Here is a 26,300-nt window from a genome sequence, read left to right on the forward strand (position 1 = left end):
CGCGCTCAACACAAACGGTTACGTATGGGAAACTCTTCCACTTCTTCCACTTCTCAAAACACTTCGAAGACAAGGAAACCCTTCCATTTTCGAGCGAAAATCAAAGTTCAAAATATACAAATCGTTGTTCGAAACTTCCATCAAAACACCATCAAACTCTCCGTGAAGAATCTGAAGAGAAAACAAAGCAACAATACTCAACGTAAGTTCATTAAGATTCCTATATATTTTACTTTTCTTCTACGTCGTTCTTCTAGAGTTTACTATTATTCTTGCTTCTTTGTTACACTGTTCTAAGTTCTACGTCGTTCTTCTAAGTTCTACGTCGTTCTACGTTCTTGTTCTAAGTTCTCCTGCTATTTTTGTTGATTTTTGGGGGTTTATTCCGTAGATTGGGGTGTATACTGCTTGAACTTGTAATGTGGCTTGATATTGAAGCATGTTTGACTGATATCTAACTGATATATATGGATGTATCTGAATAATATCTATAGGTGTATCTCACTGTTATCAATGGGTGTATCTGATTCTTACATATGGGTGTATCTTACTGTTATCAATGGGTGTATCTGACTCATATATGCGTGTATCTTACTGATATCTCAATTAATTTGATATTGAAGCATGTTTGAGTGATACCTGACTGATATATATGGATTTATCTGAATCATATCTATGGGTGTATCTCACTGTTATCAATGAGTGTATCTGAATCATATCTATGGGTGTATCTTACTATTATTAATGGGTGTATCTGACTCATATATATGGGTGTATCTTACTAATGTCTTTGGGTGTATTTTTCGTTTCAGAGAAAATGGCAGCAAGAAACCAAACAAAAGACCTTAAGTGTGCCACACATCTCCTGAGTGATAAGTTCATAAACATGACTGAGGAGAAGAAGGCAATTGTGAGGGATCTCGGATTCGGTGGGTTGATGCACATCCCACCACTAAGGGTGGATCACCAACTCTTAAGGGAACTGGCAAACAACTTCAAACTTGGGGAGAACAGACTGAAGACAGGATATGGTTCTTTCCAAATAACACCAAAAACAATAGGTGATGCGCTTGGCATCAATGCAACAGGTAACTAGCTCAAAATTATAGGTGTATATTAAGTTGATGCTTGGGTGTATTTAAGGTTGATGCTTGAGTGTATTTGAACCGACTTTGATACTTTGTTGTTTTCCTTTTTGTAGAAAATCTGTTTCCTGAGAAAGTTGAGTATAAGAAACTTTCTGATGATGACAAAATAATTTTTAGAAGATTCCAGGGTAAGACCCTCAAAAGTCTTACCGATGAAATGATGGATGGGTACAGTACCTCGTAAGCTATATTACCGTCTATCATCGTAATTATTTTTGTTAACGTCTTCTTTTATGAATGTAGTGAGACATATGAAATATCAAGTGACGAACTAGATGAATGGCTAAGGGAAAATGTTGATAAATCTGCTGCAGAGGGGTATGTCTTGCTGGGCTGTTTATTTCAGATTTTGGTGTGTTTTGTTTGCTAATAATTGTTTCTTGTTTCGCAGGGAGAACCGAGCTGACCTGCGATCGACAGAAGGTCGCTATGTGTCGTCTGAAACGTAAGAAGCTTTATTATTTAATAAAATCTTGTTATCATGATTTGGGTGTATTTTGTGGAACCATTTGGGTGTATTTTGTGGATCAAGTTGGGTGTATGTTGTTTAATAAGTTTGGATATTAAGTTTGTTGTGTTGGGTGTATATTGTCCATTCGGTTGGTTGTATCTTGTGCATTCATTTGGGTGTATTTTATACCTGTATCTTATTTTGTCTGAATAACATGAGATCTGTTTTAGAATACCGGCTGTGAACTTCGGAAGTGATGGTCCTTCCTCTTAAGGGCGCACAGAACAGAGTAGTGTAAACCAGCCGTCACAGAGCATGTAATTTCTCTTTCAAATAACCGTTACTTTTGTTCTTCTATTACCCTTCTACTTCTAATTCTGTATATATTTTTTTTAGAAAAAAAGCCCTTTATTATTTTATTCAAGAAAAAAAAGGCAGGAAAAAAAAAAAGCAAAAACGGCAAGTATGTAAGTTCTCAAAAAAACAAAGCCTGTCTTCTTTTTGAATTGTTCGGGTGTATTTCTTGAATTTCTTTGGGTGTATTTTAGGTTGAGTCCGGCTGATTCAAATATGATGGTTGTGAGGGAACAGACACCGTCAGATGCGCTTGCAGTGTGAGTTTTCCAAGAATATTTCAACCTTATAAGCTTATTATTTTCAAAGGCGTTGTTAACCTTTCATTTTTCTTCTTGTTTAGAGTCCCGATTCAGATTTTTGCGCCGGCATCCCAAACAACCACTGAGACAGATTTTGAACCAACCCCTATGCTACAGATTGAAGGGACTACAGAAACGTAAGAAATAGTATTGAGTGTATATTTGTTTAGAGTTTGGGTGTATATTTGCTAACAGTTTGGGTGTATATTGTTCCTGATTAGTTTCTTACAAATTTGATAGAACAATTGGATGATTTGGTCCAAAAAATAGCAAGCAGTGCGGCGAAGGGAAAAAAAAAAAGTCCACAAATTCAGAGGGAGACTGGGGGAGAAAGTTCTGCAAAGTTTCAAACTCCTGGGGGATTATATCAGATTACGAATGATATGAAACAAAAGTGCTACATCTGGGGGACGAGACTGAAGGAAGATGCAGATGGCAATACTAACGAGTATGAGGAGATGTGCACTCTGATTGGCCAAGGAGAATACATTTTGATGAGAATGCACCTTGTATCCCTCCAGGCAAAAAGTGATATAGAATCTCAGGTAATATTAGAATAACATTAATGTTTTTACACCAAAGTCAATTGCAATGCTTATTAATGTAAAATTGATTTTGGCATATATTTCTAGATTGTATCTGCCATCTGCCTCATCCTCAACCAGAAAAATGAAAAGAGGTTTCAAGAACAAATATACTGTCTCCCCCCGATATTGTGGTAAGTGTTACTTCTCCGAACTTTGGGTGTATTTTCTGTATTGATTTGGGTGTATTTTTTACGTTCAATTGGGTGTAAGTTTAGTATTTCATTTCTTGTTTCGCAATTCTTGCAGAGCATGGCACTTTCAGATCACCCAAAGGGGGAATTTGTATCACCGAAAATGAAAAAGGAATTCAGGGTGGAAGCCTACCCGAGTTTCATTCCCTTCATAGATAGAAAAAAATTAACTTCGCATCGATATGTAAGTTTTCGTTTGCTAAATTTGTTAGTACGCTTATTTACATATATGCCAAATAAAATAACACACTATTGAAATGTGGGAATCCTTCAGATTTTTGCTATGCCGGCGGGGAACCTCTGCAGAAAGGGGAGAACGAGAAGAAAATTAAATCATCATATGTTAAAATATCAGGCCAAAAAATAAGGTATAAATTTGTGAGTCTGAACATTAAACTTTCGTAAATGAGATTTGTAATTTATTTTCTTCATTTTCAGCTATGACTGCGCTATCTACGTTATGAAGTGGATGGAGTTAATTGAGCCGAAAAACATAAAAAAGGGGAAGTATGAATGGGATAATTGGCCACAGGTAACTGTCTTTAGAACTATATAACTCTGTATTACTTTACTGAACTAATATTGCTGTTTAAACAGAATATACTTTTTAATTGTAGGAGGAGGTGGACCACTATAGAGTGGAGTATGCTTCCCGGATACTATTCAGTGAGATGAATAAAGAAAGAGATCGGGCAATTAGGTAGAGTAGTGCTATAAGGCTGTCGAAGCCATCCTCTGTATTATTGAGTCCGTTTTGTCAGATTAATTCTGCTGATATAGAAACTGCGTAATCCAACTGCTGGGTAGTTTGTAAATTGAACAAATGATGTAAATATTTGTCATTTATCAACAACTTCTATTCCATGTATATTTTTTCCCATAGTTAAACTATCTGTGCTGGTAAACTGTCTGTGATGTATTCAAAAGCTGTATTACAGGTGGTAAAATATGAAGGAAAAAATCAAGGCATATATAAACGCAAATTATAAACTGTTACACCCAACGCAACTCTAATAATACACCCAAGATTGCATAAAATATACACCCAAACTGTCTGTACTGTATTCAAAATGTATGAATTACATGTACTAAAATATGAAGAAAAACATCAAATCAAATATACACCCATAACCTGCGAATTTTTAGAGCTTTTGTTCTATATGAATCTATATATGTGTCTATATGAAAATTGTCAATGAACAAAAATACACCCAAAAGAACAGTGCTTTTACACCCATATTCTATAAAACTATACACCCAAAGAGTTATCCCCTGCTGCTGGTACCCTGAACTGATAATTCATAACGTGTCCTTGATATTGGCTGGAATTTGAATGCGCCATTGATGCAGCATCAAACAGGTTTATCTGAATATAACACTTACACATTAGCTAACCTATTAACGAGAAAAATAAACTCAATCGCCACAAATTTAAAGAACATTACTTTTACCTCGCTTAAAACTTTCGTCTTCTTCTTCTTTGTGGCATTTGCGATCTGTTTCTCCAGCTTTGAACCTAGCCTGTTTTTTGGACGTCCTCTTGTTCGAATCCTTGGCGGGCTTTGAAGCTCGTTAACGGATTCCAAGTTGGCGTCTTCGTGGGATAAAGAAGATGTCCCCTTCCAAGGATTCGTAAAAATAAATTAATTTAGCATCATAAACAGGGGCAGTTTGTTACCTGTTTGTATTGTAGGTGGTGTCGAATGAAATGACGTCTCTGAAATACTCAAAGGCGGCTCTGCTTCTTGCATCGGCCCAAAAAGCCAGCTTAATCGATTGATCCTCTTCGAGTTGGAGCTCAAAAAAGAAATTCTGATTCTTCTCTTTCATTCTTAACAAATATTTCCCGAATTCCTTTGCATCTTCTTGTTCGGAAACATTTCGCACTTCCCTCGTAATGTAATTCTTCACGTCCTTTTCGATAAAATTTAACTCGCAATGACCCCCGGCAGCCGCAACAAATGATTGGTATGTTTTGCTTGGTTTGATACCGACCTCCTCGTTATTCTCTATTGTACAACGAATGGACATGCTTAGTTTCCTGTGCTGTTTGAGCATCTCTGCTTTGCTTGGACAGCAGGGGTGTGAATGATCGAGCACAACCTTTGAAATAATTGAAATAACGACATCCTTCAATGTGTGTATATAAATTCTTGCAGGACAGTTTAAACCGGCTGTAGGATTGGTCTTCTCGGTCGGAGATATTTTAGATTTCCATTTTCCCTCTCTGCTACATGTAATCAGTTGATTCTTAATCTCGTTTCCCTTCCTATTTGTGCACCGAACTCTTGTAGAGAAACCTGCAGCCTTGGCGTAGTTCCTGTAAAATTTTCCAGCATCTTCAAGGGTGGTAAAGGTCATTCCAACCTTCGGAACAAGCTCGTCATCAACAACTGAGAGAGGCTGCACAATACACCGTGTCAGAACTGTGAATACACCCCTAGATATGATTCAAATACACCCAATCATGCCTAATATGATACAGCCGAACCGCAACAACTCAACTACATAATGACCTTTAAAGCCATAAACTGTAAATACACAGGCTGCAGAATACACCATGTCAAAAACTAAAAACACACCCAATCATGTCTGATATAATACACCTGAACAACAACAACTCAATTAAAATAACAAAACCAGTAGTATAGATACACCCACACTTCTAGCAAAAATACACCCAAAAAAAGACCTGATCTACACCCGAGCGTCTGCTATAAATTTCAGATAATTAATCACAACTAATACATTGAATCGACAGATTCATGTTAACGTGTTAGTTTCACAGTCAATGTTCAGCAATTTTTCAACTACACAATGCTATACAAATTACTGAAAGAAAATTCATTATGTAAATCAAACCTCAGGAACTTCGTTAGATTCAAATTCATAATCCACTTCGCCTGGATTCAGCTGAGAATCTGAGGTGGAATGATCCATTATCTTCAAAACGAGTTCAAACTTTGATTTCAGAAAACAACAAATCAAAATAGAAAACGAAGCTCGAGTTGCAGAGAGAGAAAAAAGTAACGTAAACGAAGAACATACCAGTGAGAAAGGGAGAGAAAAAGAACGATGGAGAAGAACGAGGGAAGACGCGCGAGAAGAAGAACAACCAAATCTCAAAATAACGAAAACGAAGAAGGAAACAAATATTTTAAATTTGGTAGTTAGATATACGCGGGATCTTATATAGCGCGTGTAATCAACGTATGTGGAGCAGCGCGTATTTTCATTTTATTGTTTAATGAGCTTGTAAAGCATACAAGCCCTAATGGCTTGTATGCAGAGCTTTTCCGAAAAAATTATACTTTACAATTTTCAGAATAAACAAAATTAAGGCAATTTACATGAATAAATTATTTGTCTCTCAAATTTACACAATTGCATTGTTTTAAATATGAAGACGTAAATACATTGTTCATATATCTATAGAAACCGCTACTGTAGTAGCGATTTACCGAAACACATAATCCGCTATAACCAGCAGCAGATTACATGTGAATGGGGGAACACAGAAACTGCTAAAGGCTGTCGCAGTTTCTGTTTGTTGATGCTTGGCCATAAACCGCTACTGCCAGTAGCGGTTTATGTGTATTGGGACACGTGCATAAACCGCTGGAGGCAGCAGCAATTTAAGTTGAGTATATATTTTTTGCAATCATATGATTTATATGGATAAAAAATGAAGTAATTTTAAAAAAAAAAAGTATACTTTAGTGAATTTTTTACTAAAAATAAATTATTTTATCATTCATGAGTTTTAGAAGGGATGAAAATAAAAAAAATTAGTCTTAGTTTATATATTTTAGTACTTTGTGAGTACTCACTCCTTGATTTGCTATTTAGTCTCATCCTAATAATAAATACAAATAAAAAATTATTACATACATATTTATATTTTCTATTTTATTCATCAAAAATTATGATGTTATCACTATTATTTATCCAATCAATCAATTATAAAATACAAATAGTTTTTATTTTTTAAAATCTTAGAAAATATAAATGCAATGACCTTTTGAGTTATATAGCTAAAATTTAAAGATGATTTTTTAAATACATATTAATTGATAAAATTTTATATTCTTATGAATTATTTTTATAAATTAAAAAAAATTATTAATACCTATCAAAATAATTATACCTCTCTATCAACACCAATTTTATTTTAATTTTTTAAATATTTAAATAAAATATAATTTTAATAAAAAAATAAACTAAGACTAATTTTTTTTTATTCTCATCTTTATTTGTTTTCATAGTCAACGTAAACTGCTGCTGCCTCCCTCTAGCGGTTTCTGTGTTTCCCCATTTACATGTAATCCGCTGCTGGCTATAGCGAATTATGTGTTTTGGTAAACCGCTACTGGCAGTAGCGGTTTCTATAAATATTATGTATTTGCGTCTTCATATTTGAAACAATGTAATTGCGTAAATTTGATGGGCAAATAATTTATTTATGTAAATTGCCCACAAAATTATTTATTATCCTATTTTTGGTTTTTATAATTTTTAAAATAAAAAAAGACAATAAATCATTATACTTTATAATTTTAATTTTTACATTAAAAAATTTAAATATATATCATTCTTTAGGCAAAATTTAAAAAAAAAAATTGTTTTAAGTAAATAAATCTAAGATAATTTTATTGTGAATTCATGTTCTATTATTTAATTTTTTAACAACTCAATTTTAATACATTAGGAAAAACTTTCAATTGACACTACCCAAGGAACAATTTTAATCAAAATTAAAACTAAATCTAGATAAATGGAATATGCTATGTCAAGGACGAATCTGTCAATCATAATAATAGAGTATGAAAGTCAAAAGTGTGAAAATAGTTGTCAATGGTAGTAATCAAGTTCAAAAAGTACAAAAATAATTCATAGTGTATTCTACATTGGCAATTGACATTAGATTATTATGTAAATAGAGTTTTAGACAAAAATTATGAATACTTAGTTTATTCTTTTTTTAAAAACACTTTAAGATCTAAAATTATTTTTAGTCTTTTTTGTATCACAAAATAAAACAGAAAATCTTAAATAATTTTTAAGAAGGCTGAATTGAGATCTGTATTTTATTTTCTATTTTTAATTAAAATTTTTTATTTTTGTATAATTTTTTGTTATTTTCATTTTTCAATTTTTTTTTAAGTTCAGCATTTTATTTTTTCTTTGGTGAATAGCATGTTTTCTTTTTATTTTTTTAAATTTTTTTGTTTACGTCATTACTAAAATTGGGATAATGAAATACCGATACAAAAAAATGTATGTTCTTTTTTCTCTTTGAATTAATATTGTGAAACAAAACTTATTTGAAAATGCTATATTACCATTGAAACAACAAATCTAATAAAACAATCAACATATTTGAATTGATACAATATTTTTTTTAAAATAAATATAATACCGTTGCATTTCTAACATCAATCATGACTCATCCTTTTCCCTCCATTGTTAACACAAAACAAGAAAAATATCTCATCAAACTGAGTTTGTTGTACAGACAATATTTAAATTTTATAAATCATCATAAATCAATCAAATTCTACTCAATTTTATCACTTTGGTTAAGTTTGTTCATATCAAATGTTTTTTTTTAACTATTTTTTTAACTAATTATTTACATATTTTAAAAATATGCATTGAAATAATGGTGACATACTGACATCCCATGATTTAGTGTCTTTCTTCTATACTAAATTGTTAGATTCCATTGACTATCATCCACAAACATATAACATCCGCCTTTGTTGCTCTTTCCCCATCAAAAGAGTTGCAGTTCAACCTCCTAGGAATACAGAAGGGTTTGGTTGAGGAAGATCGAAAGAACCACAAGATCTAAATTCTTCCTATCATGATTCATGTTTATGAATTCAGGTACGTTTCCGCATTCAAGTATTTTCTTTCTTAATAATTTAACATTGATAATCTTTAGATTAAGGAATTATGTAAAAATTCTAACAAATTTTTTTTGGAATATTTGTGTAATTTTTTATGCAAATATTTTGTATATGTAAATTTTTTTCAAAAAAAAAAATCTCTTCGCATAAATTCTATAAAAAAAATTGTTATTTACTCGAATAAATTTATTCTTCTAATTTTTTTTTCCTTCCCAGTCCAAAATGCTAAACTTGTTACCTTTTTTCCACCGATTGATGTTACTTATTTAGTATTTTGGTAACAAAAAAAAAATCATTATTAAAATTTATGGATTCTGATTTTTTTTGGGCATATTAAATTATTGATGTTATTTTATTTCCTTTTTTTATCTAAGTCCAGGTTTCATAATATAGACCTAACTTTTTAGTGTCCAAATTTCATTTATACCCTCACAGAATACAAAGCGATACTGCCTTGGTACTTGGCAGATGGCCTCTATATTGATTAACTGATTTTTTAATGAAAAGAAATTTGGGGCTATTCAGCTTCTGTGCCTATCTCTGCTTCTCTAGTCTCTGTATATGAGTTTGAGTTGTGAAAAGATTAGACAGAAAGAAAGATCATAGAAATGAAGAAAGTCATAGCAGCCACAAGCCGAAAGCGTAAGCAAGATCGCTCTCGCGCAAAAGAAGAACAAGTTCCTGATGATGAACCTGTAACAGTCAAAGCCTCAGGTAAGAAAGGTTCTTCTGCACAAGATAAGTCCTTCAGTTTCTTCCTTTCAGACCCAGACGTCCTTGATTGCCCCATTTGCTTTAATCCTCTCACCACTCCAGTCTATCAGTGTGAAAATGGTCATGTTGCTTGCTCTGCTTGCTGCTCGCGCATTCTTGAGAAAAAGTGTGCCTCCTGCTTCTTGTCAATAGGTTCCATTCGTAGCAGAGCCTTGGAGAAAGTTCTGGAATCTATTAAAGTTCTATGCGCTAATGCCAAATACGGTTGCACGGAAACACTGCGTTACAGTGACAAGTCTGGCCATGAATCCCAATGCAACTTTGTCCCATGCTCTTGTCCACACTCACATTGTGACTTCGTCTCATCATTCTCGGATCTACCCGCCCACTATAGAACTGAGCATGGTTCCTCTGCCAGCGCCGGAGTGAGGTTTTCGTACGATAAGCCCTTCAAGGTCACACTGGATTCTGATGATGACGTCACTATACTTCAAGAAGTGAATGGTGGAAAGTTGTTCATAGTCCAGAATTTTGTTGCCGGTCTTGGAAATGCTGTCAGTGTTCTCTGCATTCAGCCAGAGTTATTGCCTAACTATCGGTGCCAAATTTCGGCCAAGTCAAATGGATGCAGTCTGGTGATGAATTCTTTTACCAAAAACACTCAAAACTCTGCTATGGCCAGATTGGCCACTATTCTTTCATCAAGGTTTCTGGTCATTCCAACTGATTATTTTGGTGCCGGTAAACCTCGCAATTTTGAAATTTGCATATTTAGGTCATATGAGTAGAAGATGTTTTGGTGCTACTCAGCCTTTTATGTTTGTTTTTTGTTTATTGCATTGAGAATGACGAGACTTTGAATGGAGATATTATATCCAATGTACATTGTCTAATCAGATGCTGAGAACTTATATATATGACTACACTATTTGCAAATTCAAAAAATATAATTTGTATATTAAAATTACTCACTAATATAATATGTGTGAATTAATTTATTTTTAATAAAAATTTATATTCTAATATATATTAGTAATTGATTTTGATATCTAAGTAACATAATTCTTGATTTTGATATCCACATAATATAATCCTCGCAAATAATAGGATACTCTCTCTAGAGACTAGACATATATTGACGCCTAATATCTAGTATCTAATCTAATAATATGATAGCAAAGTGTGAATAGTTTTGGCTTGACTTCTGGAAGGAAATTAACTAGGAGTCACAAGTGTAGCCAAGAAGTAATTAGTTGAAAAAGGAAAAGTATATAGAACCAAGAGGGATAGCCAAAAACTAAACAAAACCACATTAATTTATATTAATAATTAATTTTAAAATTTTTAAATTTAAAATTTAAAAAATTTAAAATTAATTAGATAAACCTAATTAAAACCTATAAAAGCTTTCCTCTTTTCTCTCACGTTAACCTACTCACCTTCAATAATCACACACAGATCTCTCTCTTGCTAATGCTGCTGGAAGCGCCGGCGACTTCTATGCTCTCCGCGACGCCCTCAACACAGAACCCCTACCAGCATTGAAGTGCGGAATATTCTCCCGTTCACGAACCTATATAGAAGAGTAAAAGCATAAGATCACAGGATCTTTGATGAAAGTGAAGACAAATACCGTTACGGTTATTATTGTACCACGAGCTCAACCACGTCCAAAGGAGACGAATTGGATTCAAGAGCTTCGACGCCAATTTGAAGGCAGTGGCGGAGGGCTTCTTCACAGGGCTGGCGGCGGTCATGTGGCAGTGAACGGGAAATGTCGCGGGCGCGCCATGAACAGCTATAGCCCAACCCATCGCAGCTTTTGCTTTTTTATTTTTAGTTTATTTTTAGTGTTTTTTATTTTTAATTTTTATAAAAAAAGTGAAAATAATAAAATTTTATTTTTTATTTTTATTTTATGTTTTTTTTTTGTTGCAGATGTTGCTCTCTGCGTTTTGCGATATTAGGTGCCATTTTGATGATTAAAGAGACTGCAAACTACACAATTATAGAATTATAAAAAAAACATTCATTTAATATGAAAAAAAACATCTTAATACTTAACAAAAGAAACATCCAATTATATTTTAGCAAAAATAATTAAATATCTATAAAATTTAAAAAAATGAAATTTTTAAAGAAATAAAGACATTCACATTTGCAATACAAAAAAATATGAAAAATATATAAAAGAACATCCATTTAGTATGAAAAAAAAACATTCTGATACTTAGCAAAAGAAACATCCATATATATTAATTCGTATAAATTTTGAATTCACCAAAAATATTTTGGCTGATTTTTTGCTAATACCCTTTTGGTTCCCTAGCATTGCTCGTTGAAAAATAGGTTAATTAAAAAAAAACGTTGCGGAGCCTTGGAGAAAGTATTGGAATCCGTTCAAGTATTCAGTTTTTTTCATGTATTCATGTATTCAGTTTTTTTCTCTTTTTTTTTCTCCCTTATTTAGCTATTGATTTCGATTTCTATTTAGAGCTTGGTGTATTTTGCTGTAACATGGTGATATATATAAAGAAATTTCATCACATTTTTAAAAATGTAGAGGTCTTCAATTTAGAAGACAAATAATTAAGATTCTGAACTATTGTATAACGAAGTAGATAGTATTTATGTAATTGAATATTTCTAAAGAAACAATATATTTGAGGTGATTTCTTCCAAACCCATGGCAATTTTGTGGGTAAGTTACCCTTGCACATGTGTCATCATCTCAACCATTGATCAAAAAAATTTTCAACCTTTCATTAATTGCATTCATTGATAATAACAAAAGCCTTTAATGAACATATACTATAACAAATACTACATTAATTATTGTATACATATACTATATAGTGTATTGGGGAACATTTATAATTATAATTTATAATCTATAACTTGTTTTTCATTTTATAAAATACCCTCCATCACTTTCTGAAATTCAACATGCATGTCTCACAAGCCTTTAATTCATGTTTCACTTCCTGAAAAACGCATAGAATCCACTGCCCACTGGTTTTTTCGCCTTCGTTCTATACCCACTACCCAACCCTGAAATTTGTTATCCTAGAACCCACTACCCAACCCTATTTGATTTTTTCGCCATCGTTCTATACCCAGTGTCCATGATCTCCTTCGAGTAACAAGTTCCGGAACTGGTACTCTGCTTTCGTCGGATTGGCGTCGACGTCAACTGAGGAGAGGGCAAACGCTAAACTGATGTGGCTCCGGTAGAGAAATTTGTAGCAGAACTTCTGCTAGATCCGAAGCTGCGGCTGCTGGAAGCTGGTTTACCAACATTCATTTTTCGGCTGCCTTCGAATTAGGTGCGTCGGATTAGGTAAAGGTCACCTCCCTCCGACTCCGACAGTGCATTTTTTATCCGTTGAAGCTCAACCTCTGGTTGTCATCAAGGTATGTCCGATTAAGTTTTTTTCTTAATCCAGATTAGTTTAATTTGGATGATAGTCTATGTCTTTTAAACGGTTCTCTGTTTAGGGTGTTGGGTTGCTATCCTTGAATTTGGAAATTAAGTTACATTATCCAGTTCTATGCTGTGGCTAGCTTTGGGGAATTCAAAATAAATACCTAATACTGGGGTCGAAAACAATTGGGTTAGTTTAATTGGTTTTGGTTCATTTAATTTTACATGCAGCTTAGTTTAGCTTCCCGTAGTTGCTGCCATTGGCTCTGTTTAATGACATTTTTGGGTAAAATTATGGCAGGGGTTAAATTATGTCCATAAAGGAGGATGATGTTAAGAATGATTCTGATAATGATTTGGGTGATGATTTCGATTATCAACCAAATGCAGAAGATGATGCTGATGACGACGATGTGGATTCGCTGGATTCCACTAGCAAGAGTGAAGAAGTTTGTGGTGTAAAAAGAATAGCGGATTTAATGGTGGAGGATATTTGGAACCTGGACTTTAGGACTGAGGATGAGGCTTGCCAATTTTATAACGCTTATTCTTGTTGGCATGGATTTGTAATGAGGAAGGACGACGTGGTTAGGGATAATCAAGGTAGAATCATTAGCAGGCAACTTGTTTGCAACAAAGAGGGCTGGAGAAATATGAGGTATCTTGATATGGATGATAGATCAAGGGAGGCAAGGTCACTAACGCGAACCAAGTGTCCAACTCGGCTTAGGGTAAAGCTTGACTACGGCTGCAGTAGATGGAAGGTATCATGTTTTGTGGAATCTCACAACCACGATCTGACACCACCCCAATTTGTGCATCTGGTACCGGCCAATCGTCGTCTAACTGTCACTGATAGAGTCCAAGTGGAAAATCTTCATAATTTTGGTGTCAAGAGCTGCCACATTATGGGGTATATTGCATTCCAAAAGGGTGGATATCGTCATGCTGGCTTCACACGGAAAGATTTGTACAACCACATCGATCGCTATCGTCGGGCAAAAGTTAAAAACGGGGATGCCAATGCGGCAATAAACTATTTGATTGACAAGTCAAACAACGATCCGATGTTCTTTGGAAAGTATACGTTCACTAGTGACGAAAGGCTGGAGCATATTTTTTGGGCAGATGGGCAGTCAATTATCGACTATCACTGCTTTGGAGATATTGTTGCCTTTGATTCAACCTACAAGAAGAATAAATACAACAAGCCTTTGGTCATTTTCTCTGGATGCAATCATCACGGGCAGACTGTTATCTTCGGCTCCGGCCTACTATCCGACGAGACCACAGAGACGTATAAGTGGTTGTTGGAAACCTTTGTAGAAGCGATGGGTGGGAAAAGTCCAAAAGCAGTAATAACTGACCGAGACCTTGCCATGCGAAATGCAATCAAGAATATTCTGCCTGATGCGACCCATCGGTTATGCGGATGGCATCTGCAGAGAAATGCATGTGAAAATATAAAGAATCCTAATTTCCTGCGCGATTTTAAGGGTCTTATATACGACAACAACGACCACAGAGACTTTGATTGGAGATGGGCAGCCATTTTGGATAAGCACAACCTTGTTGGCAGTACCTGGATAGAAAAGATGTACGAAACTCGTGAGATGTGGTCCCATTGTTTCCTCCGGGATAAGTTTTTCGGTTACATAAGGACGACATCACAGTGTGAAGGTATAAATTCTCTCATCAGATTCTATGTTAATCGCAAGAACACCCTCATTGACTTCATGCATAACCTGGATAGGGCCTTAAAGGAGTATAGAAACAACGAATTAATAGCTGACTTTAAGTCTCAGTGCTCAGAGCCAGTGATGATTACCTCGTTGGAGGTATATGAAAGATCTGCATCATGTTATTACACGCGAAACATTTTCAAGGAAATTCGTAATGAGATTCAGAGGGCAGGGGCTTTGAATATAATGGTACTAAGCACAACCTTGGACAAGGTAGAGTTCAGTGTGACTGCTCTCGGAGACCCGGCCAGAGATTGACGGGTGGAAGTCGATAGAGGTAAGAATCTGTTCTCGTGCTCGTGCAAGCTGTTTGAATCACGTGGTATTCCCTGTAGTCATATCTTCTGTGCCATGAAGTTCGAAAACATACTTGAGTTACCAGATTCGTTGATATACAAAAGGTGGACAAAGAATGCAAAGAACGAATTTATTAGCACAGAAATGCCTGTGAATGATGACGTCGAAAGGGTCTTAAAGTTTCGAGTTGGAGCATTGGCATCGAATTTGAACAAGCTGTGTGATATTGCCTGCAAGGATCTTGCAGACTTTGATGAAGTCCAGTCTGAACTTGTCAATTTAGTTATCCGCCTGCAGTCACGCAAACAAGGCAAGTCAACTCCTAATATTAACGTGGAAGGCATCAACGATCCCTTTGTTGTCAAAAGCAAATGAGCCCCTTCCAAGAGGTCTTCTTGGAGGAAGAAGAGATCATGCTCTAATTGCCACAAGTACGGTCATTACTACAAGCGCTGTCCAGATCTGATGCAGCATAGTGTGGAAGGTAACCCTCGCGATCGATCATACGGCAATGCATCAGCCAAGGACTCAGGTTTTAGTCCAGAAAGGTTTGCTAATTCTTCGAGGTCGTTCTCAATTAAGTCCGAACACCACTCAGGACCTAATACCAAGGTACGATTTGTTTATTCTAAATAGACTCCTGCTGTGAAAATCTTGTTCGATGTGTGTCCCTTTAAAAACCATTAAACTATGTGAATGCTCCTCTGTTTGGGCAGCCTTTTAAAAAGGGTGGAACAAGGAAGTTTATGGCAACGGGTATGAGGAACCGGAAGGGTAAAGAAAACACTTTTGTCAAGGTAATTTTTTTGAATATAAACATCTAATTTCCGTGTCATGAATTGGGTAAATTAATGAATATCTCCTTCTTCTTGTCTAAAAAAAATTTATAAAACAGCGGAGCCTCCGTGAAAGCAGCGAATCCATTGACATCGCGTCCACGAATGGTGTTTTCAATAAAAATCTCGACTCGTTAACACATGTGTGATGCATAAAACTCCTCTTAACCACTTTGCGATGAATGACCATTATGGTTGTATGCATTATTATAGTTTCTGATTGGGGATTATGATGTTATCAGCAGGTGAAGGAGTCACAGCAGGACAAGAGACATTCATTCACGAACTATGAATTCGATAATGATGTCCGAGATCAGTTACCATCGTCACTCCCTTGTGGCAACAAACAAGGATCGTACATGGCATTGTTCGCGTCGATGCATAGGACGCTTTGACCATTTCAAGGAATTAGTCTTCTGAATTTAGTGCAATGCAAGTATAATTGGTTCTAAAAGCGTGATCTATCCTGATTTTCTGACCGTAATGTATTTGTCACTGCTTGGTATTGAGGAGTTTTAAGTTGTATTTATTTACGTTAACTATGAATATGTCCATTAGGCTGATAATTATGTTCGATTATATGTAGGTGATTTGCTTACATAGCTATATTCTCGTTGCAGTAAATTGTGGTTGACTTTTGGGTAACGACTTGCTACCATTGTGATTATGCAATTCAGTTGATCAATTAGAGTTGTGCAAATTGAATTTTTTCCCTACTTAGTCCATTATGATGACAATAATGTTGAATAATATGCATGTGTTTTGCTTACATTGCTGTCGTTTAGTTGCAGTTTATTGTGGTTGCATTTGGGGTAAGGACTTCCTACCATTGTGGTTATGCAATACAGTTGAAAAAATAGAGCTGTGTTAATTGATTTTTTTCCTTTCTTAGTGCATTTGATTTACCAACCAAATTATTAGATTGAATGGGTTGTATTCTCCAAGGTTGAATTGTTCATACATGGTTTTAAATCTCTTTTGTAACGTTGAGGTTGTGAATCTACTTTGTTATTATGGATTTCCTATATTCATTGAAAATTTTATTTAAGGGGAAATGGCACACTGTGTATGAAAGTAGTTTGATATATATATAGATATATGAAGCAGAAGATTCGTATACACAAACAGATTTCTATTCGCTCATATCATAGTTTCGATTATTAGGTTCAATAACATTTTGATGTTGTTAGAGTCTTACATACTAACAGAATTTAACACTAGGAACAATAAATGTTTGAAACACTGCGGACATTTTCTTTAAGTTGTACAATAGCGAATCTTTCTATGTTATCAGCTACTTGACTACGGCATGACTTTAATTTGATAGGCAGGGTTTTGCTTCCTGGGATTGAGAGCTTGAATGTTTCCAAAATGTAGTCATCCAGCATCTGTAACATTGTTGACTATTATGACCTGATATTAAGAAAACTCATCACGACAACTATACACAATAGACGAATCAAAAAAATCAATTAATTCAGTAAACCTGAAAAAAAAGGATCCACGAAACTGCTACTTACCCTTTAGCCTTTGGGTTCTAGGTTCTTCATCAATTTCCTTTCCCAGTGTTCTACCTACATACACAACAACAGCCTATGTTAAATATAAGTATATAAATTCAAAGAAATACATCACATGGACCAACCATCCATTAGTCGGATTCTTTTAATAGCTCTACTGCATGCACCCAAACACCATCCGGGACACTTATACTCTAAATTAGAAAAAAGAAGCATTTTTTTTACCTCTAGACGGATATCTTCCGTGGAAAAATGAATCGGTACTGCAGCACAAGTGCCTAAGTTGGTTTGGGAATGGTACTTCTCGTTTTCACCATCTTCCTGAACTCTTGGGGGAGAAGCAACGTCATCTGTTCCCTTTGCGCATACTCGTCGTGCATTGAGATGAGATATCGTTAGTTAATATTTTGCTTTTTTCTTCCGTGCAGAAGTATGTGGAAAAGGTACCGCGGTCGTAAGTACAATCGTTCGTGAAACATAGACGGATTTCTGCTACGTATGAAAATTATGAATTACTCAAGACAAAACCCAAGGCAATATTATCGAGGTCTGTAGCCGATGACATGTTGTCGAACTTTAATTTAGTGTGTCAAGCCGACTACAGAAGACGTTCCTTGTTCGGCTAAGTGGGAAGGAGTATCAACTCCAATTTTGTCGGAGCTACCAACGGGTGACGGAATAAAAGTCAGACGGAGGAAGGTAGATGATAGTGTTTGGTTAAATGAAGGTTGGTATGCACTTCCTGAGTTCTTAAGATTAAAGCATGGATATTTTGTGGTTTTCAAGTACATGCTAAATCCGTATACGAATTAATTGTGATCCACTTTGACTGATGCAAAGAATGACTAGTCAAGTTTGAAATATTTTCATAATGACCAGTAGGAAGTGATACGGAAAATCATTTTCCACATCCCGGTGCTCCTGATGGAAACGGATCAACCTCGAAAATTCAATCATCTATTCACTCAGTAGGGTCACAAGGAATTCATCATGGATTTACCAGTGCACAAAAAAACAACAAAATACCCATGCCTTAGCGCTAAGAAACCAACAACTCCATACCAACTTTCATTCAAACAGACACGAGCATCTATATTTTTTCTCAGTCAAACCTTTTTCCCGTCACCCGCTGGTACCTTCGACAATATTGTGTTAAAAGAGCCTAACCAAGTAACTCTGAAAATTTTATTCACATTACAACCATCACGCCATTGTCTTACCTTCATAGTCAGATTTGTTGGCTGCTTTGGGTTCGGTTATTGAGTGGCTTCACCTGTGACTGCAGTTTCCAGCATCCGAACGGCGACGGCAACCACATGGCTGTCAATTTCATCGACCAACGTGCATCTTGGATCACAAAAGTCCACCCAGCAACAATTGGAATGAACACTGCTTCCCGAACACAATCTGAAATCCCAGACAGACACATCAGGTATAAAACACTCAATAAGTCATTCATCAAATCAATTATATACATTAACAACCATGTTCCAACAAAATCATGTCCAAATACACAACCTAATATAACGACTTCACAAATTATTCCATAAACCGAGAAGAACTTACCATCGTATCGACGATAGAGCCACTTTGATTTAGCGAGAAACAAGTCATCATGTGAGACGATATAGGGCATCCACGATACTACCACTAATTGTGACGATTTGTGGAATTAGGGAAAACCTCAACCGAACGAGCGTTGATGGGGTTGAAGACAATCTGCCCATTTGTAGAACCCTCGCTTGGTGTTGGATAGAGTGATCTTGGATGTGGATAAAGTCTTATCTCATTAGGATCGGCAATTTGTGGTTCTCGTTCTTCTCTTCCAGATCCACCTCTTCTTATCTATGCTCTGGACCTGCAAAATGAAACCACATGACCCCACTGCAAAGTGAATAAGCCCACACCACCCATTGGCCCAACTACCTTAAACAAGTCCACCTCTGAAGACCAAGACCAAAAAACACAACGCAATAACCCAGCCCACGTACCACCCATTGGAACCACATAGCTTTACTCCATCAGCCGGCTCCCCCATAAACAAAATTGGCAGGCAAGCTTGCAGAGCTCTGCCAAGCATGTCCCCTGCATCCACCATCATCGCCACTTGTCAACATCCCATTCAATCTGTATCCTTTAACCATATAATTGCCCCCTTAAGAAATTAAAAAAAAAGGCACACACTCCACGCTAGACCAGTGGCCCAGCTGAGATCCAAGCCCAACCACAATAAATTACCCACCCTTGAGTCATTAAAAGAAACTACGGTTGGGCTATTTTACTCATTGATTGGGCCGAATTAAGTTTTTACTATTCTGTTCATGTATCAAAAAGAAAAACATTTTTCATTAAACCAACTTAAAAAAAAAACAAAAAAAACTGGTGACATACGGCTTCATTCAAACATTACCGGTGCTTTCATCTTTCTCGATTTACTTTTTTTCTTAAACATTTTAAGGTCAAACCAAACCAATTTTTAAAAAAAATCCCCCCTTTAAATTGTCAATTTAAAACCCAACATATAAAGAGAGTTCCACCTACAAAAATATGAGATTTTGTTGTCTTCCTCACCTATTGGGCCAATTTTTTTTTTTATTTTTTGTAAAGGCCAACAAAGTAATCAATTTATCCTGGCTATACTTCAGAAAAAAAAAATTAAGGCAACTCTGCCATTTGTACTTGGAAAACTAATTTTTGTCCAATCAAGTTAAAATGGAAAAGTCAATTAAAAAACGAGCAGAAACCTATAATATTTGCGAATGCGATTCTGTTTTAGTTAATACCAAAAGTTGTTTTCAACTTAATAACACCCAAAAAAAGTCAATGTAATTGTTCAACAAACAAGAAATATATAATACTTTCTAAACCTACGGGAAAAGTCTTAGCATGATATATTATGACAAAGAGGTCAAACACAGGGGCTAAGCGCCTTCAGCCACTCATCGTTATGCATCCTATCTGCATCGAACCTGGATGATCGTCACTGGCTCCTTTGATATCACCTCGAAGACCCCCACACCACCTGGCTTGAAGTTGCACAATGAAGCAAAGTTCTCCCATCCTCCAGAAATAACGCCGAAGCTACCATCCCTTTTTCTATTGTACCTTGTATATGTAGCTTCGACCTGTATGTGGCCATGTGTGAGGATGATAGGATGCCTCTGACCAGTGAAGTGACTGAGATGAGGGATGTTCGACTGATTATAACACAAGAAATTTCAGTTAGTATTAGCTAATTTAATGCTTACTTCAGTAAAACAATATTTCAACCAAATTGTTGCAACAATTTAACGCTTACCAACAATCGCGACGACATCATGCGAGCAGTTAGGTCCATCACAAAAAAAGGCCACTTGCTTTTGACCTTTGCGGCAACCGCTCTAGCACTGGCTGAAGGAGGGATGTTGATACACTTTGCAATTTCATAATTACCAGTCCTTACATATGGTGGTTCTTCAGGATCACGGAGTTGGTATGAATTCTCAATGCCACCAAAATCAAAAATCCGAACTTGGAAATTGGAGTTTCCTTTGTGTGTGAAATATAGCATGGAGTCCAGATTGATTTTGTACATCTGATAGAACTCCTCCCAGCCTCGAGACAATGCAATTTTGCCACTTTGGAGTTGCGTCCAGAAGCACTTACAGGGGTTATTCCTTCCGTCAGGCACAACCAGGTCCAGGTAGGGGGTACGGTTTGGTAGCTCATCGGGAGTTATAGGTAATGACAGTTACAAATAGGTCAAGTTCTGTCAAAACATCGATAGCATTGCAAAAACCTTAAAATTAAGAGGTGTTAAGGAAACGGATGTTAATTACCAGTTTGAACATTGAAGGCCTTATTACTGGCTTAAGAAACCTCATCTTGTAGTTCTGTGTCGTACCGTTATCAATCGCTTGAACTCTCTTACCCTTGTCCTTCGAAGACGTCATCTATGGCAAGTGTCACACAGTTGCCAAGTTCAAAAAGGAACAGAATCAGAGTTCATTTAAAAAACCTTATACAGTCGAATCTTTTGATTTAAAATCAACACACATGAATGTTTTTGGAATTGGAAACAAAGTGGTTCAATTTTTCCACAAACAGTGCAACTATATTTTGTTGAACTGGTTTACTGTGGTGATCTATTGAATCTTTAACAGAACAATCTTAATCAAACCTAAATGCATAAAATCCTTTTCAGACGAACAAATCAGAAACCCAAATCAGTCACCCATTCATTTAAAAAATGCTTAACTATCTTATTTTGATTTTACAACGATTACATTTTTTATTACATTCACACTACATGCAGATGATGATTAACAACTGATCACTATCAGGAGAAGAGTTAGGATAGAGTTTCACCTTGTTTGACATTTTCTCCGAGACGAAGCTGTTGGAGTTGATACCTTCAGCAGCAAATTCTGTGTTAGGTTGGGGTTACTATGCGAAGTGTTTTGTGAAGGAAGATGGAAGGTGAATAGTGATTACTGAAGGATACTTATGTTACACGCTTGTGAATGAAAAGAAAATATATAGTAAAAAATGAGGGGTTAAAAACGCGGCGTTTAAAAAAAAAATTTAGTGAGTAATTTAGCTACTTAAACCTTGCGGTTTTCGATAATCTCCAACAAATATTCTGTTCTATCCCAATAACTCCCCGTAAATCCCTCTCCATCAAATTTCGTTTTCAAAGAAAAACTAAATAAAATTTAATTTACCTCCCAAAAAAAAAAAAAAGAAATCCTAGGAAAATGAAATTATTAATTGTTTGTTATTAACCGCATTAATGTTTGCAAAGTTATTGGAACACATTTTAAGACTTAAATAAAATAATTAATTTAATTAGTCGGTTTATACGTAACTACTACTATTTCCATTGAAAATTAATTTCTACAACAATTGTTACTATCTTATTTAATGCTAGATTAAAATAAAACCGCTAGAAACTCGAAACAAACGATTTAAAATTTTTAAATTTAAATTCAATTTTTTAAATAATTTGATTACTGGGTATCTTTTTTTCTTTTTTAAAATGCCTGTGACTACCCATTTTGATAACTATTATTGTTTACATTTAAATTCTTCAATGAAAATTATTAAACTACATAAAACTAAAAAAATCTTTGCACATTTATAAACGACACATTTCCAAAACATTTTGATAATCAATGAATTAAAGGATATTTTACGTTTTCCAAACATTGGGATAACACAGAGTTGGCTAATAATAAGTACCCTCTACCACTGATTCGACGTTTTGATTAATTTTACATTAAAAGGTTTAATAAATTCTCAACTAACATAGTAACATAGCAAAATAACTGAAAAGAAAAAAAGTTACACTCATTAATCAACTATTTTTCGTCTGAAAACTTCCTTGGCATCTCCCTCCCTTCAACCACAGCCATCGTCGAAGTAATTAACCAAGAATGGAGTCTGGATTCCGGTAAGTATCTTCTTCAATTTTTACTACCTCCTTTGATAGCAGCCGTATCTGTAAAGAATAAAATCGAGCATATTTAAATAACTGCATGCATAGAATAAGTAAATAAAGAGTCACAAAATATTTGTCTACTCTCTTCTTTTAGGTTTCGGGCCCCTATGTTTTATTTGTTGTTGTTTCTACATGTTGGTTAGGTATGTTAATGCATTAAGGAACATTCAACAATCTTACAACCAGTTCTATGTCTTCGGGCTCTTTGCAACAGATGTACGTATATCCACAATTTTGCCTTCTTTCGTTGTTATGATTCTGTTAAAAAATATTTGGAAAACTAAGTTGCCATGGTGTTGTCTTGTTCCGTCACAGGATGATGTTGAATTCCCACCTAATATCGTGAATCTCTTCAAGTGGTACAGTACCACTGATCTTTATTTGGTTGACACTCAAGACAATTGCCTCCACATCACGCCCAAGAGAGATGGTAATAGGTTCTGGATAAAGGGAACTGATTTAGGTCGGATACGGTGCATGTACAGACGAAGTTCTTTGCTGAGTGTGGAGCTTAGGTACGTTGGCTGGGGAGTATTCTACATGATCGTCAGGGACATTAACCGGAAAGATGAACCTCCGTGTGTTGTTGATGAACTGTATGCGGCGAAGGTGTTGCCTGACCATATTATTCAACGCTTAGCTTCGGTGTGCGGTGCTTACCTCAACAAAGAAGCCCAACTTAGAGTCTACCAGACCGAGATGTTCCTTAGGAATCACAGCCGGAGCCAACAACAGTAATATTTCGATACTCAGCAGTCAGGGTTAGTAACATCGGACCATTATTTTCTGGTCTAATTTCTCACGTTTTCATGTTTTATGCCTAAATTTTTTTAACTCAACTACAGTGTAAACAAGAGGCAACATGGTGGGGGGCCTGAGGCAGGTCCTAGTAAGCGACAGCGACCAGAGACCTCTCCTGACTCGTCCGTCAACCAGGGGTCAACTTAACAGATTTATGCAGACCTATAAATTTTTCTGTGTAGTGTAATTAATCAAAATGTTATTCTGAATGTGTTATTTTGTATGTGATGTAATGTGTTTGACATTTGGTGACCAGTTGTGATATACTATGGTTTGTATTTATGGTCCATATCTTGCTGTCTATTTTATTGCGACTACGTTTAGTTATCAGCAGTGTATCGACCAGATAGTGACTGCTACTGCATGCAAATACAATGCTACTGAATGCAAATGATACTGTTTGCACATATCATATATGAGGACAATAGCATGTGGGAAAACAATCAGTTTTACCATGAAAATAATTTTAGAGGTTTAGCTATTCTTCTTGTTTAAGATTTGTTTGTGGCCATAACAAATTCATTGTCACAATATTGTATTCCCTCAAGAATGCTGGGTTTATTTGATTTCTTCTCTTTGTTATTTGTTAATTGGAGCACTCTCCCGGTTTTGGGTTTTAAAAAAGTTAAGAAAAAAAAAAACGTACTAGATTTCCAAAACAAGTACATTGTCACTAGCCCACTTAAATGTCATTCGGAATTTTTGGTCATAGTGTATAATCCTTTACGTTTTAGAAAGATTTTTTTCCTAACAACAGCTTTAGGGCCAACAAAAAAAATTAAAACTTATACACAAAGTGTCTGCCACATACACCAGTCCGATTTTAAAATGGCCAACTAAAAAAGGTGATATTCAAGTAATATATTTCCAAAAAACATTCCTGGTATGTCTCTTACGTTAGTCCCAACAAGTTCAAGTACATAATAATATCTTATGTTTGGGAGGTGGATGGTGAAGGACTCCAAACGACATTAACTAAATTAATGGTCATAGGGTTTGTTATTCCAATTTAAACTTCATGACCACAGCCGAATAAAGAACCGAATTGATCAAGATTCTATCAACAAAATCAAGTAACATGGAAAGATAATTTAACTTGGATATTAAAAAATGAGCATATAACGTATATTTCAGCTCCCTTAACAAGTAAAGATTCTGTTGTAACTAGATTATTCTGAAAAAACGACACTAACCTTTATCGTCTATTGTATGACTAATTCACACAGCGATAATGTGTTCCTGTCCACCATCTGATCCAACTTTTCATGCCTTGTATGGTATGTTGAACGACATTTTTGTCCCCCATGATAATGCGCGGGATTGATGCGTCGTTGAAAAGAACAAAAGCAAAATCACCCGAGTCTTTGTCCCTCCGAGGCATGACTGTCACCTTTTGAACCACATGACCAAACAAGTTGCAGAAAAACTCAGCAATGCCATCTGCAATGGGCATGGACTCTCGACCGAAGCATACGATCAGTGTCTTTGGACGTTCCGCGTCATCCAGCTCCTTGCAGACGTACTTCTGCTTTCCCTTATCTTGCTCAGTTTGCCTTCCTCCTTGTTGCATATGCAATCCTCGGCCATTGTTATGTCTATTCAATGCCTCTGGTGCAACCGATAGGCACTGGTCTTGTGTGTTGAAACCCAATAGTTCTTTAGGATTCCTCTGATATTCCAACCACACAGCATCCATTGTTATGTCGCCTAGAATTCTAGAGCAAATGTTTGATAGGGTATCGGGAATTAGCGTTAGGAGGACGGATCTCATCCTATGAACCTGGTATAAGGTGAGCTCATTTTTCAGCACGTGTCCGAGGGTTTCGAGTTTTCTGGATTTCTCCACAACTCCAGAGAACTCCTGAGATAGTAGGCATTGCAAACAGATGACACATTCCTCGGCAAGACTGTTCATAAACCAGCCTTCATTTTTTATGGCTGTTTGCACAATACCATTCAGTCTCATGGTCTCCATTGACAGTAGAAATGCCATGACCATCAGGGACTGTTTAACTTCACGGTGAAGGACTTGCGTTAGCATCCTGAATGCAGTTCGATCGATTCCATGGAACATTTCCAAACATTCGATTGCCATGGTTGAGGGCTTCCTTCTAGTATCCATGTTGTATGGGGTATAATTTGTAAGCATATAGTTTGTAGTTGTAGTTTTTTATGCTTAGACCACCAACTCATTGCCTCCTTCTTGTAGTCATGCAGCATGGTCTCCACTTTATTGCACCATGTTCTTGCTCGTAGTCCTAGACTAACCATCACCTACCTAATTGGAATATTATTTAATGGCCTTAATTACGTTGTATACATGTATATGGTTTTATGGATACCACTAGGTGCGGTTTATAGTTTCTTCTTGAAAAAGAACATGCGATAACTTTATCTAATAAGGCGAAATTGAAATTAAATTGGGTAAACCTCGCCATATTTTATGAATCATACCAGGTTATTTAGCATAAGCAACTTTAAACTAAATCGGCGGTTTCTGGTTCAATGTTTACGGTTTAGGATTCACGGTTTGATCGTTGGG

The 26,300-nt window shown here is 35.8% G+C and overlaps 5 protein-coding genes and 1 long non-coding RNA gene across 6 annotated transcripts; 4 read left to right on the top strand and 2 right to left on the bottom strand.

Annotated features, from left to right (window-relative positions):
* Positions 101–2,508, top strand: LOC110271423. Its single transcript, XM_021122341.1, has 7 exons — positions 101–202; positions 813–1,088; positions 1,202–1,328; positions 1,392–1,466; positions 2,148–2,213; positions 2,297–2,392; positions 2,496–2,508. Exons 2-7 carry the CDS (start codon positions 818–820, stop codon positions 2,506–2,508), a joined length of 648 nt encoding a protein of 215 aa, XP_020978000.1. The 5' UTR covers positions 101–202; positions 813–817.
* Positions 3,374–3,901, top strand: LOC110270529. The gene is made up of 2 exons (XR_002360156.1): positions 3,374–3,565; positions 3,651–3,901. It is a non-coding gene; the product is annotated as an uncharacterized LOC110270529 (long non-coding RNA).
* On the bottom strand, positions 4,257–6,598 carry LOC110271424. The gene is made up of 4 exons (XM_021122342.1): positions 6,495–6,598; positions 5,401–5,473; positions 4,485–4,652; positions 4,257–4,399 (listed from the first exon to the last, which is right to left on the bottom strand). Exons 1-4 carry the CDS (start codon positions 6,596–6,598, stop codon positions 4,283–4,285), a joined length of 462 nt encoding a protein of 153 aa, XP_020978001.1. The 3' UTR covers positions 4,257–4,282.
* LOC107637600 (E3 ubiquitin-protein ligase SINA-like 10) lies at positions 9,385–10,595 on the top strand. The gene has a single exon (XM_016340996.2). The coding sequence runs from the start codon at positions 9,554–9,556 to the stop codon at positions 10,445–10,447; it is 894 nt and encodes a 297-aa protein (XP_016196482.1). The 5' UTR covers positions 9,385–9,553; the 3' UTR covers positions 10,448–10,595.
* LOC107636089 (protein FAR1-RELATED SEQUENCE 5-like) lies at positions 13,395–15,083 on the top strand. Its single transcript, XM_016339625.1, has one exon. The coding sequence runs from the start codon at positions 13,395–13,397 to the stop codon at positions 15,081–15,083; it is 1,689 nt and encodes a 562-aa protein (XP_016195111.1).
* Positions 24,972–25,880, bottom strand: LOC107636088. The gene has a single exon (XM_016339624.1). It carries the CDS (start codon positions 25,878–25,880, stop codon positions 24,972–24,974), a length of 909 nt encoding a protein of 302 aa, XP_016195110.1.

Source organism: Arachis ipaensis, chromosome B04 (genome assembly GCF_000816755.2).
Source record: "Arachis ipaensis cultivar K30076 chromosome B04, Araip1.1, whole genome shotgun sequence".
Taxonomy (NCBI): domain Eukaryota; kingdom Viridiplantae; phylum Streptophyta; class Magnoliopsida; order Fabales; family Fabaceae; genus Arachis; species Arachis ipaensis.

What these genes read in the sequence shown, in the direction of transcription:
- LOC107636088 (XM_016339624.1), bottom strand. Translation starts at nt 25,880, where the DNA reads ATGGATACTAGAAGGAAGCCCTCAACCATGGCAATCGAATGTTTGGAA.
- LOC107637600 (XM_016340996.2), top strand. Translation starts at nt 9,554, where the DNA reads ATGAAGAAAGTCATAGCAGCCACAAGCCGAAAGCGTAAGCAAGATCGC.
- LOC110271424 (XM_021122342.1), bottom strand. Translation starts at nt 6,598, where the DNA reads ATGGCCAAGCATCAACAAACAGAAACTGCGACAGCCTTTAGCAGTTTC. An exon ending in ATGACGAGCTTGTTCCGAAG is followed by an intron (nt 4,653 to 5,400) that starts GTTGGAATGACC and finishes AATCCTTGGAAG; the next exon opens with GGGACATCTTCTTTATCCCA. An exon ending in AGACGAAAGTTTTAAGCGAG is followed by an intron (nt 4,400 to 4,484) that starts GTAAAAGTAATG and finishes TGTTATATTCAG; the next exon opens with ATAAACCTGTTTGATGCTGC.
- LOC107636089 (XM_016339625.1), top strand. Translation starts at nt 13,395, where the DNA reads ATGTCCATAAAGGAGGATGATGTTAAGAATGATTCTGATAATGATTTG.
- LOC110271423 (XM_021122341.1), top strand. Translation starts at nt 818, where the DNA reads ATGGCAGCAAGAAACCAAACAAAAGACCTTAAGTGTGCCACACATCTC. An exon ending in GATAAATCTGCTGCAGAGGG is followed by an intron (nt 1,467 to 2,147) that starts GTATGTCTTGCT and finishes GGTGTATTTTAG; the next exon opens with GTTGAGTCCGGCTGATTCAA. An exon ending in CCGTCAGATGCGCTTGCAGT is followed by an intron (nt 2,214 to 2,296) that starts GTGAGTTTTCCA and finishes CTTCTTGTTTAG; the next exon opens with AGTCCCGATTCAGATTTTTG.